At 38.3% G+C, this 13,843-nt stretch overlaps 1 protein-coding gene across 1 annotated transcript in view; it reads right to left on the bottom strand.

Moving 5' to 3' along the window:
• Window positions 1-13,843, bottom strand: part of LOC150098484 (uncharacterized) — a 314,082-nt gene that overhangs the window by 97,287 nt on the left and 202,952 nt on the right. The window contains exons 8-9 of the mRNA XM_090405238.1: window positions 12,743-13,716; window positions 6,871-7,107 (exon numbers count right to left, since the gene is read on the bottom strand). Of these exons, the coding sequence (XP_090261364.1) occupies window positions 6,871-7,107; window positions 12,743-13,716 (1,211 nt within the window). The remainder of the gene's footprint in view (window positions 1-6,870; window positions 7,108-12,742; window positions 13,717-13,843) is intronic.

Below are 13,843 nucleotides of genomic sequence, written 5' to 3'. Positions count from 1 at the left end.
CGCTAATATTTTATAATCCCAATTCATATTCTCCAATTAACACAACAATCTTCCATGCTGTATTCTGTCAAAAGACATGGCAAAATCAAAAAGTATCATAGTGTATCCATTCCCCTGGTCTAACTCAAGGGTAACATTATTATAGAATGTGAGCAAGTTGCTAAAACGTGACCTTCCCTTAGTCATGTTCATTGCAAAGTAGAGATTCACTGTTTTCATTCTTATGCAATGGGATAACGATAGATTCTTTCCACTCCTACGGAATCTTCGAATCTTCCCTGTTCTGAGACTCAAATTATATAGCCTGGTTAAAGTAATAGCCAGTTCAGCTGCATACACGTTTAACACCGCTAGAGGGATTTGTAGTGTGTAGTGTTCGTGAAAGCTCCAGATAAGATAAGCGTTATTTTCAGTTATCGTTGATAAATTTACTTTAATATTGTGTAGTTTTGTTTCCCTTGTGTATCTTAGTGCGTCTGTTTGTGTGTTTTTGGTGTTTATAATTTATAATTTGATAAAATGTGTTACTAGTAAGTATGGCTCCAGTATGAAGGAAAATGGAGGCCAGTAATGATGGTTCTCCATCTTCTTTCAAGAACAGTAATGTAAAGGAGATGATTCAGTGTACTATTTGCGAAATGTATGCTTTGCGGAGTGTGGTCAGATGATGATAATAAAGGAGTGAATGTGTGTAGAAAATGTAGGGAGAATGAGGAATTGAAGTGTATTTCGGATCGTGAGTGTGATATTTTTGTCAAACTTCAGAATGAAGAAAATAGGGATATGACAAGAAACGGCGAGGTTGTACCAGAGAATTGTGAGAGTGTGAATGTAGAAAGTGTGAATTATAGTATTAATGGTTTTACAGAGAATAAAAAATGAGATAGATGCATTGAGTGAGATCGCGTTGTTGAATGGTGCGATACAAAGGGCAAAACAGCAGCTAGAGCGTATGAGCAAAAGTCGACTGAATGAACCAACCAATAATAAAAAGTATGACAGGAAAAATAAGCGTATGAGTGTGAACATGAACAAAATGAAGGATAGAGTGCTGTATGGAGACTCATTAGTATGAGGTGTGTTAGTAGAGGATTTGACAAAATCATACCAACCTGGTGCGACCATAAAGGATGTAACCGAGTCTATTAGAGAGCAAAAGGAAAGGGTGAAAGAAATGATTGTTGTGGCAGGTACGAATGATTTGAAAGGAGATAAAATGGAAATGATAGAAGACCTGAATGAATTGTTTGAGGTAACAAAAGAAAAGAGTGAGAGAGTTAGAATGATTAGTCTTTTGCCATGGTATGACAGCGAAATGTTTAAAAGGAGGGCCATAATTGCGAATGACTTTATGCGTGGGTTATGTATGATGAGTGGTGTGGAATTTATGGATGTGTGGAGTGAGTCTGATGGGCGAAAGGATCTATATAAGATGGATGGCTTGCATTTGAATGGTTACAGTGTAAGGAGACTTGAGAAAGTGTTGCTGAATGTAATGGATGTGCAAATTCAGGAAAACTAGATTTGTTAAGGGGAGGGGGAGTAGATATACAGTCCTTAGGGAGGCAGTCGAATGTATGAATGAATATAATATGCCCGAGCGAGTAAGGACAACAAATCAAAGTGGGATAGTTAAGGCATCAAGGTAGGGTTGGGGCTAATGGGGGTCTTAAATTCATGTACACTAATGCTAGGAGTATTAGGAACAAGAAGGAAGAGTTTTTGGCTGCGGTTGGCACTTCCAGACCACAGGTTATTGGTATTAGTGAATCATGGCTGACTCTAGATGATATAGCTAGTGGGATTGAATGTGATGGGTATGGTGTGTTCAGGAATGACAGGGAGAATAAAATGGGGGAAGGAGTATTGTTGATGACAGCTGATGAGCTACAGCCAAGGAGAATAGAAGTTGAATTGCAGGATAGAGAAAAGAGCACATTTGAGGCCATTTGGTGTGAGATTGTGGCTAGCAGAACTAAATATACAATTGGGTGCTGCTATAGACCAGGTGATGGAAAAGATGGTGGTGACAGTATGCACAAGCAAATAGAAGAAATGAGTGGAAGGAGGGTAATTATTATGGGAGATTTCAACTATGGTTGCATTGATTGGAGTGAGGAGAGGACACACGGGAGGAAGGAATTGGATTTTATGCGGTTATTAAGGGATAACTATCTGCGACAGCATGTAATGGAAAATACTAGGGGTCAGAGAGTGCTTGACCTAGTAATTACATCTGAGGATTTGGCTGTAACAAATATGTCCACATTGCCACCAATTGGTGAGAGTGATCATAGGGTCTTGACTTGGGAGGTGGCTAAAGGTGTGGAATTTTCAATTAAGACAGGGTACATGTGGAATTATCGGGCTGGAAAGTATCACAAGCTTAGGAGTTTGATTGGTTCAGTGCCATGGCATGTACAACTGCAAGGACTAGAAGTTGATAGTGCATGAGAGGCAGTTAAGAAGTGTTTGCATGAAGCAATGACTGACTGTATACCTAGAGTCCGAATAATAAATCAAGTAGGGGTTTAATGGATGAATAACACCATTAAGCTTGAGCTGCAAAAAAAGAAACAACTGTGGAAGGAATTTAAGGAGAAAGGTGACCGGCAGGCACATGAACAGTATAAAGCGCAGGCCAGAAGGGTAACGAGTGTGGTAAGAAAAGCAAAAAAGGATTACGAAAGAACATTGGCCATGCAGGCTGAAGAGAATCCTAAACAGTTTTTTAGATATGTAGCAAGTAAAAGGAAAAATGTACATGGCAGAATGATTTTAAAGAATGCCAATGGTAGGGAGGTAACTGAATCAGTTGATATAGTTGAGTTGCTGAGTGAGCACTTTGCAAGTATATATCATCCAGGTGGTGACATTGCAGAAACGAATAAACCAGTAGATTATACGGGAATTGTGGTGAATGAAGTGGAGGTGAGTAGTCTATTGCATAACCTCAATGTCAACATCCGTGGGATTGGATGGTATACCAGCTCGTGTCGTACGAGAAGCAGCTAAAGAATTGTCAGTACCCTTGACCATTTTGTTTAATTTGAGTCTCAGGTCTGGGTTAGTCCCGAGGGGGTGGAAAGAGGGGAAAATAGTTCCACTGCATAAAGGTGGTTCCAAGACTACTGTTGTAAATTACCGACCAATTAGCATATCAGGAATCATTGTCAAGGTCTTAGAGAAATTAGTCAAGAAAAGAATACAGGATTGGATAGATGGAAATGGGATATTGTATGGGGGACAACATGGTTTTGTGAAGGGTAGATCATGCCTCAGTAACTTGCTCACGTTTTATAACACAGTGACGGCTGAACTGGATAGGGGTAATGGGTTTACAGTGATACTACTGGACCTTGCCAAGGCCTTTGACAGGATACCACATGGAACCCTAATCAGTAAACTGGAGCAGATGGGGATAAATATAGGGTTGGTGAGATGGATAGGAGGGTGGTTGAAGGAGAGATACCAGAGAGTGGTTTATGCAGGAGTGGAGTCTAAAAGATGGCTTGTAACTAGTGGTGTGCCGCATGGCTCTGTTCTTGGATCACTGCTTTTCAATTTGTTCATCAATGATATAGGAAAGGATTTGAGAGGAAGTTCACTTGTTTGCTGATGATGCAAAGTTGGGTAGAGCAATAGTGAGTGCACAGGATGTCAAAATTTTACAGAATGATTTGGATAGTTTGGAGGACTGGACTAGGAAAAATGGATGTCAATTTAATGTGGCAAAGTGTAAGGTTATGCACTTTGGGGTGAAAAGAATAGCAGCAGTATATCGCATTGGCGGAACCGTACTCCAGGAGATTGATGAGGCCAGGGATTTGGGAGTGTTGGTGGATAGGGAATTGAAGTTTAGGGGCACATTGCAAAAGTGACTAAATCAGCTCATCAAATCACTTGGCTTCTGAAAAATACTTTAACATGCAGAGACAAACAAGTTGTTGTTCTTCTGTATCGAGCCTTCATAAGACCCCATCTGGACTACTGTGCCCAGTTATGGGCACCAGGGTTTCTTCGTGATGAGGAGGAAGTGGAGAGGATCCAGAGACGAGTGACCAAGATGATAGCAGGTCTGTGGAATGAACCTTATGAGAATAGGTTGAAGATTTGTGGGTTGCAGAGATTGGATGATAGGCGAAGGAGGGGGTGATATGATTGAGACATTCAAATTACTGAAGGGTATCTATAAGATTGATCTAGAAGATATTTTTGAAAATATGACTGGTGGTGGGAGGACTAGGGGCCATGCATGGAAGCTGGGCAAGAGCGTGGTTGACAAGGGAGTTAGAGCTAGGTTTTTTACTTGGAGAGTGGTGAATGAGTGGAATAAGCTTCGAGAGTCTGTTGTGGGTGCTACGACCGTGAATGAGTTCAAGGCAAGGTATGATAGATACCGTGTCAATGTCGAATAATTGTTCTTGACATGATGTTAGGGCCTCCCTCGATGAGTCTGTCGACTCCTTGGAGTTGCCCGGAACAACAACAACAACAATAATAATAATAACACACGTTCTGATATTCCATCAGTCCCTATTGCTGAATTGTTATTCAGTTTGTGAAACACCTCTAATACCTCCTCCTCATATACCTCAGTTTCTTCATCCAGTGAAGCGGTAGCAGTGAACTCAATGTTTCATACAGTTGGTTGATAGATTTTAGCAAAATGGGCATTCATTAGTTGAACAACCTCTTCTGCATCTGTCACACTCACACCATTTGCATTCAGTAGTCATTCTTTGATATTCACTTTCTTTTATTTGCAACATATCAATAGAATTCTTTAGGTTGAATGCCAGTAGAATGATGTAGTTATTCCCACCTTCATGTCATTTGTAAGCCAGACTCTGAGTAAAAATGTCACGTGTACTTAGCTTGCAGACCAGTTTCTTTTCATACTAAGACTTAGCTTTCCATGCAACAGTTGTGACTATTCTAGCCTGCTGTTATAATTTTCAGAACAGACATCATCCTTATGCACACAGTATTCCTTTGACATCATCTGTTTCTTATGAATTTCTTGCTTAATAAGATCACAAATCCATTTAACTCCTACCCTATTTATTTTTTGAATTCTTGGGACACATTCTGATATTGCATCATTGAAGTATTTTTTAAATGCTTCCCATGCACTGTCGATATTCTTTCCATCCAGAAACTGATATCATTGCGCTGAACTCAGTATATTTCTCAGTTGGTCATAATTTTTTGCTTTGTAGTTCAGCATGTAACCTTTTATGAATGGAACATTCATAAACTTAGCCACTTGCCTAGTGAGTATACCCACATTACTGTTATTACCAACTGGCAGCAGAATGGTTACATCTTTAACTTTTTTCCATTCAGAAATCTAAACATTCTTCGACCTTGAGTTCCTTCTGTCACATGCTGCTTGAAGATGTTGTCTTGTAATAGCTCAATAAATTCAGTTTCATTCTTCTCATGAGATTTTACTGCTACCCAATCAATGTTTGGATAATTAAAGTCCCCCATCATGATTACTCTTTTTGTGCTCATTGCTTTATTTGGTGATACATTTCTTCATCACTAGCAACTGATCTACCAGGTCTGTAACAACACTCCACTATGTATTTGATCTTGTTAGATTCTACCTCATACCACATGACTTCAAACTCACTGCCACATGAAAAACTGTTACTAGTATATCTGTGTTAGATATCATACCAGTTATTAGTTTTTTAAGATTTCTAATACCAAATGCATTCGAGTATACCTTCCCTCTTATACAAATCCAATCTTCCCTCAAACTCACTCCACACATCCATTCCTTCTACACAGCCTATGCATTGAATTGTTTGCCACCATAGCCCTTCTTTTTCTTAATTCATTTTTATCATGTCAAGGTAATATACTTATGATTTTCACTTTCCCACTCCTCACTCTTGCTTCTTCCAACAACCTTTTCATATCCTCTCTCATACTGAACTTATCTCTAGTTAAGTTGAGTGCTTACTATAATTATGATCTTGTTTACTTTTCATTTCTGTTTTTCAATTGCATGTGCTATGTTTTCAATTTTTGTTCTGAAAAAACTTGAAGTTTTATGATAGAAGCACCATACCAAATAATATCCTTCTTTTTACAATCAACATTACTTATCTTATTTTTATTACTTACTAACTTATCTGATTTCGTGCTTTGTTAATTCTTATTTTTCTGCTTAATTTTATTTTCCATCATATGTTCATTCAAATGCCACTTTCTTAATTTCTACATCATCTCTCTAATAATCTGCTTTAATTTTACTATTTTGGAGGTTAATTCATTTTTAATAACCTCCTCAATATCTTGCTTAGTGGAGAAAGCCTTCTTATTCTTGACTTTACTGCTCTTCTTAGCATAATGTTTTGGTGGGCGTTTGGTGTCTTTTTAAACAATCAGCCTCAAACCTTGAACCAAATATTAAGAATAATAATTATAAAGAAATATAAGGTACTAATTTTCTGGAATAAATCTGAAGGAAACTATTTAGGTTTACTGTCTTATGTGAAATGGATTTATCTAAAGGAATAAAATTGTATTACCAACATTCTGTTAACTTAATAATGTTAAGTCTTTGGTGCAATTATTTTCTGAATTGGGCAAGAAATAAATTCCATTTCGTTAGGTGTTTTTGGAAGAACACAATGGTTAATGATAAATTTCTGAAGATTAAGTGCAGGATATTAATTCCTTTTCAAATAGGAACTGAACAATAATTTTTTTTTAAAAAAGAAAAAGACAGTAGAAGAATTAAGAAAAAATTGTCATGGCATTAAATAAAAAGATGCAATACATTTTGTAATTTCTATTTAATAATCATTCAGAATCACAACTCAAACAAAAATTAAGAAAATTCTAACTCACAAGATAACTGACTAGGTTTGCTCTGCTGGAATGATGATGGAGGCTCACAGTATATTTCATCTTCATCATCATCCAGATATCTAGTATCATCCAAGTATTCTTGAGATGATGAATCTTGGTGGCTCATTGCTTCATCATCTGCAAAATCATCATCTTCATCTCTATGCCCATCGGACTCATCATCGCTCTGTGACAGCGAATCCAAATCATCCCCTATAAAGTCACCAAATCTGTATCCTGCAACATAAATATATCAATTTAAAGATCACAATAAAACAATTAATAAATTTTAAAGAGCAGAAATTATGTTATATAAATCAGATAAAGATCATGTTTAAAAATACCTTGATGGTAAAATTAGGAAACTTGCATCCTGCCCAAATGGCAGTCAAGCCTTCCGAGTTCTAGCCAGAGCTAATGGCTGTAACTTCTGCCCAACACTACTCCTACCACTATTACACTCAAATGGTACTATTTTGTCATTACCTACAGAAAAAAAAAAAAAAAAAAAAAACCAACCTCCTGGCTGTCTACTTCTCCTCCAATTCTTGCATAGCTGATCATGGTAAATGTCTCCTAACCATTCTAAACACCCAAAACTCAATTCAAAAATGCGTTTGATCGTTTGCCAGAAAGAGATCAGAAAAATTTTGCTCAAACTGGATACCAAAATTTCATCTCTCCAGTCGTTCTGTAGGTCTGTGCCCCAGAACTGACTCCCAATTTATGCTGCTATTTGCACTTTATTATTCCACCGGTATCTATCAATGCAGTCTGGAAACTAGCCCATATACAACTTATTCCTAAGAAGGGTGACAAATTCTTGCCTTCAAACTACTGTCCAATTTCTCTGACCTCAATTCTTTCTAAAGTAATGGAAAGAACCATCAATGGCCAACTCGAACACTACCTTGAAGACACTCATCTAATAAATGACCAACAGTATGGATTCCATCACTGTTGATCAACATGGGATCTACTACCTTTGTCACCCATCTCTGGACAAACACCTTGGAAAGGTTTAGTGAACCTCAAGTGGTTGCTCTTGATGTCTCCAAGGCTTTTGACCAAGTTGGGCACAAAGGCCTATTAGGAAATCTCCCATCATCCCCTGACTTCTGCAACTGGCTAACCAGCTTTCTGGATGAACACTCGCTTCAAGTAATAGTGGATGCCTCCTTATCTTCTATCTATACAACTAATACTGGGGTCCCACAAGACTCTGTTCTCTTGCCCACTCTCTTCCTTCTATACATAAACAATCTACTCTAGCTGACTGCCAATTCAGTATACAGTTTTGCTGATGACAGCATTATATCCCCTCATTTTTGTATGACAAATCCTGCAAAGCACAAATTACCACAAACTCCAGAAATCTAACCTTTGCTAGTTTAAATTCCAATCTTCAGAGCATTCACCAATGGGGTTTGGATAACATTATAAACTTTAATGCCAGCAAAACACAGCTCTGCATTATTTCCCACAAAAAAGAACCCTGTTCTTCTAATCCTCTGACAATACTTAAATCTCTGTTCAACATGAGATTCACCTTCTCGGAATAACTCTAACTCTAACCTCTAATCTATCTATCTTGGCACAAACATATCACAATTATTGCCTCCTGTGCATCCATGTATCCACCGAAGAGTTCCATGAAAATACTGGATTCAATAAAGAAAAGAACAGTTAAATTGACTGATGATCCCTCTCTCATTGGTACAGGTCACTGTTCATCAAAATTGGTTCAACATAATTCCCCATCCTCTTGCAAATCAGTCCACACACACACACACACACACACACACACACACACACACACACACACACACACACACACACACACACACACACACACACACACACACACACACACACACACACACACACACACACACACAGAGCAGCTGACCAGCACTGTCACGATTCAACTTCAAACCCACAGAACAAATTTCTCCTCTTCTTTGTTTGTCTCTTCCACTGCTGCCTTCTGGAACAGTCTTCCACCATACGTGTTTCCCAAGGAATACAATCCACAACTTTTCAAATCAAATGTGAATAAGTTCCTTACTGCTCATCTACAGTATTGATGTACTATAGATTGACCAACCTCTCATGGATGGGCTCTCCATAAAAAAAAAAAAAAAAAAAAAAAAAAGAATTAGAGTTAATGTTGTTAGTTTTTTTTAATATATTAAAAAAAAGCAATACTGTTTTTGCATAAGCTGAATTTGTTGTTGGGGAAAGGATATGAATAGTTTCAAAACATAATGCTGAGTTATGGCTCATAATGCCTATCTCACAATGAGGGGAAAAAAATTTGCATTAGAGGTAGGAGAAATTTACACTGTACTAAAATAGAGTTAATACTTAAAGTAAATTAACATAATTTAATAATTTTCTCTAAAAAAAAACCTTAGTTTGCTTCACTTATGATGGTTATGTTCTAAAGGTTGGGTGCCCACATAGAAAACCTTCATATCTCCAAATTATTGGTCAAAATTAATCATATTTAAATCACTACACACACATTTAAAATATTGAAGAAAATTTTACTATTTCTGTTGTGTTTCATGAAGAACTCTGAATATCAAATGCCATATATACTTCATCAAATCTGAATAAAATTTCTGGTTCTTAAATTATCACTGCTATCACTGATGTAAAGAAAAGCTTGCGGTGAGGAAAGCTATTTTGTTCACTGACCAAGAAGCAACAGGTTAAGCTACTGAAACATAAATGAATATTGAGGGAATTCTTTGCATCTATCAGTTATTGTCTTCAGTTAGAGTGATCTCTGTGCATGATGTTTTGTGCTTATGTGAGAATAAACACTACTTGATTACAAAGGTATGTGTTCTTTGAGATGTTTAGGGGTAACGGAATGGTATGATCTCTAATTTAAAGATAAAGGTGTCTGGCACAGGCTCAAGGCCCACGCTACATTTTATTTTTGTTGACTAATGAATTGAAAATTATTTGGCACTATTTCTAGTAAATGGAATATGTAAGGGCAACAAACTTGATTACAAATGAGTGGTTGGAGAAGCTAATCAGTCAACATAAACTGGTTTTTCCAATGTGCGAGATGAGTTTGTTACAGAAAAATGTTGCAAATAAATATCTGCTTTGTAAGTTTCTCCCTCCCTCACTTATGTTTTCTGTCATTTTTATGATGGGTTACATGTTAGTTACTTACTAATAACCAAAAGATTATTTGAAGATCTAACAGGAAATAGGTGCAGAGTAATAAAAAAAAAATTACTGTTAACTGGGAATTATCTGTAATCATTAGGAAATGGAAATCATTTGTCTCAGCTTGTAACATTTGGTAAAGCATATAATAAAACATATTCTAACAAATCATATATACAATAAAAATTTCTTCTTCTTCTGCAGCTTCTCCAACTTAAGTGGGGTCACTGTTGATGATGAGTCTCCTCCACATCCTCCTGTCTTGGGCTGTCACCACGTCCAAGTTCTTCATCCTCAAGTCCTCTTCTACCAGCTCCCTCCATCTCTTCTTTGGCCGCCCACGCTTCCGCCTTCCTTGCACATCCATTTGCATGACCCTTCTTCCCACATATTCGTCCTCCCTCCTCATCACATGACCAAACCATCTCACCTTGCCTCCTGTATCTTCGCTCCTAAGTTCGTAACTTTCACTGTTCCCCTCACACAGTCATTTCTCAGACGATCCTTTCTGGTCACACCGTAAATCCACCTAAGCATTCTCATCTCTGCTACTTCCATCCTGCTAATGTTATTTTTCCTCAAGGCCAAAGTTTCTATAGCATACGTCAGAGCTGGCCTCACTACTGTCCTATAGATTTTGCTTTTCAGATTGATCGGCACCCTCTTATCGCATAACACTCCAGCCATCTCCCTCCAGTTCCTCCAACCCGCTTGTATCCTGCATCCCACTTCCTTCTCAGCTCCTCCATCTTCTTCCACTGTTGGACCTAAGTATCTAAAGTCTCTCACCTTCCTGATGACATTTCCTTCCAGCTCCAGGTCTGTCTCCTGTCCGCCACCCACTGTGCAACACATATACTCTGTCTTACTTCTGCTCAGTCTCATACCTCTCTCTTCCAGCACTTTTCTCCATCTTTCCAGTTTAGTTCCTGCTTCTTCTCTTGAATCTGCACACAGCAAGATGTCATCTGCATACAACATTGTCCAAGGTGCATCATCTCTCACCTCCTCCATCACAATGTTAAACAGAAATGGACTTAATGCTGACCCTTGATGAACTTTCTGTCTGTCCCAGACAGGTCCGAACACTTGTCTTCACATTTCTGTACATCTCCTGCACCAACCTGACATATTTCTCTGGAACCTTCTTCTCCCTCAGACACCTCCAGACTTCTTTCCTTGGCACTCTATCATATGCTTTCTCCAGATCAATAAATGCCAGATGTAGCTCCCGTTGTTTCTCTCGAAACTTTTCCATCATCTGCCGTAACCCAAAGATAGCATCTGTTGTTGATCTACTAGGCATGAAGCCAAATTGTTCCTTTGCAATCTCCACCTCCTTCCTCAATCTTCCATCAAGAACCCTTTCTAGGATTTTCATTGTGTGGGACATCAACTTTATTCCTCTGTAATTTTTACAGTCTTGTGCAGCCCCTTTACCCTTGTAGATGGGAACAAGAGTACTCTCCCTCCATTCCTCAGGTATATTTTCCTGTTGGCAAACTTTCATGAACAGGTCCCACAGCAGGTCAATTCCCTCTTCACTCAAGTGCCTTCCATGCCTCCACTGGAATCCTGTCAGGGCGCACTGATTTTCCATTCCTCATCCTCTTCATGGCCTCTGTCACTTCCACTCTACTGATGTTCTGCACCATCCCCTCAGAAGGCTGCCCATCTTCTCTGTGAGTCCTTGCATTTTCCTCATTCAAAAGTCCCTCAAAGTATATTCTCCATCTGTTTCTTATGTCCACATCCCTCCATAATACTCTTCCTTCGGCATCTTTGATCTGCCTCACATGTAAGATGTCCTTTGCTGCTTTATTTCTACATTTCGCTAGTTGGTAAATTTTTCTCTGTCCTTCCTTTGTTTCTAATTGATCATACAGATCTTGATATGCCATGGCCTTTGCCTGTGCCACAACTCTCTTGGCTTCTTGCTTTCTCTCTCTGTACACCTCTCTGTCCTCTTCCACTCTTGACTCATCCCACTTCTGCTTTGCCTTCCTCTTCACTGTCACTGCCACTTGTACATTATTATTCCACCACCAACCCTTCTTCTGCTCTCTAATCTTTCCAGGTGTCTCACCAAGCACCTCGATTGCACAGCTCAGGATTACTTTTGAATTATGTTTCCACCAATCTTGTACACTTTCCAGTCCATCCGAAATCCTCTCTAATACCCTCTCCCTAAAACGATTCCTCACATTGTCTTCTTTTAAGCAAAACCACTTAATTGTCTTCGTCCCATGGCTTCCAGAGGTTCTTATCTTCGATCTTATTTTAAAGTCTGTGCACAGCAGTTGGTGTTGCGTTATATATACAATAAAAATAATCAATTTTTTCCTTTTTCTTTTTATTATTTGTGAAAGGCTTTACTTTATATAAGGTACAGCTTTTTTTTTTTAATACTGTGAAAGACAATTTAACAGAAAGAAGTATATAACTTATACAAAGTTTAACTTCGTACCTTAAAATTAAGAAATTTGAATCATCATGTATTATAGAGCAGAAAAAAAAATATAAACAGAACTTACTATAAATTCAATTTCACAGTACTATTCTATAACTGATTAAAGAAAATAAGCCAAACAATAAGTAGATTAATATCATTTTATTAACAACATAATCTGTTCTAAAGGAATCTGAAAAATATATTTGTGAAATTTAAATCCTTACATACCAGAAAGCTTAGCCTGTTCCAAAAGGTAATGCTGAAGAGGGAGCAAGTAGGACTGACTATCTGATCTCCTGTCCCACAGAGAAGGATAATCGAGGTTACTATACAATGGAGTGGGTTGGTCATTAAGTCGGACTGATCCCTGATTAGAAGCTTTCTGAGCATCACCTGAGAGACCGCTAAGAAAGTAGGTTCCCAATGATATTTCACTACCTTCCCTGCTATGGGCTATTTTCCCTCTTGTACTTTCTCTTTCATATGGTGACAAGGTTGACTTTGAACCACCATGTGCAATCCTTAAATTTGGTGATGTCGCTGGTTCTGAGGTACTTTTCTGCTGACTGTCAAGGGACATATGACTACTTTGGGAGATAAAACTACTATCCAGACCCCGTACAGATGAGTCCATTGATTGAGGTGAGCTATCACTAGATCCATGGGGAACATCACTGAAAGCAAAGAGGCTTCCATCAGCAACTCTGACTACTTGTACTTCTGTATTTGGCACTAGAGGACTCTGGGGGCTAGATATACTGCTATCAGTACTATGAGATCCATTCCGTGACCACTGCCTTCTATTAGCTGTAGGAGTACATAGTCCTTCAGGGTAACAACCAGCATCATTTGGGCGAAAAGTAGAAAGAATATTGGACTGTGGAGAAAGATCCTCACTATGATGCTTTCTACCTGGTCGTGGCAGTTCTAAAAATTGTTGAGATACTCCATTACCAGCCTCTTTGCTTCCACGAGAAGAATTACTACGAGAAATGCCAATAGGAGAATCAGCACTATGTTGTCTCCAAAAACCAGTTCCAGAACCATGATCCAATTCAAAAGAACGATGGTTGATAAAATCACCAAGCATTGCTTGTTTAGAAGTTCTGGAATCAAATATTCCATTTTGTTCTGGACTACGATCCTGATGTTGTGAATAGGATGATCCTCCACTTTCTGAAGAACAACAAGAGTCATGCTTTCTGAAAATAGAAATAGACTGATATATCAATTTGCCAGACAAATATTACTATTTTGACAATTAAACCACACAACAACTAATAAATAAAGCTAACATAGCTTTTTAACTTTAAAATGGCATTAGAATCA

The sequence above is a fragment of the Typopeltis vanoorti genome, chromosome 15 (assembly GCF_054136105.1).
Source record: "Typopeltis vanoorti isolate ZY-2024b chromosome 15, IOZ_Tvanoo_1.0, whole genome shotgun sequence".
Classification (NCBI taxonomy): Eukaryota; Metazoa; Arthropoda; class Arachnida; order Uropygi; family Thelyphonidae; genus Typopeltis; species Typopeltis vanoorti.
This window is presented reverse-complemented; position numbering and strand designations above follow the sequence as displayed.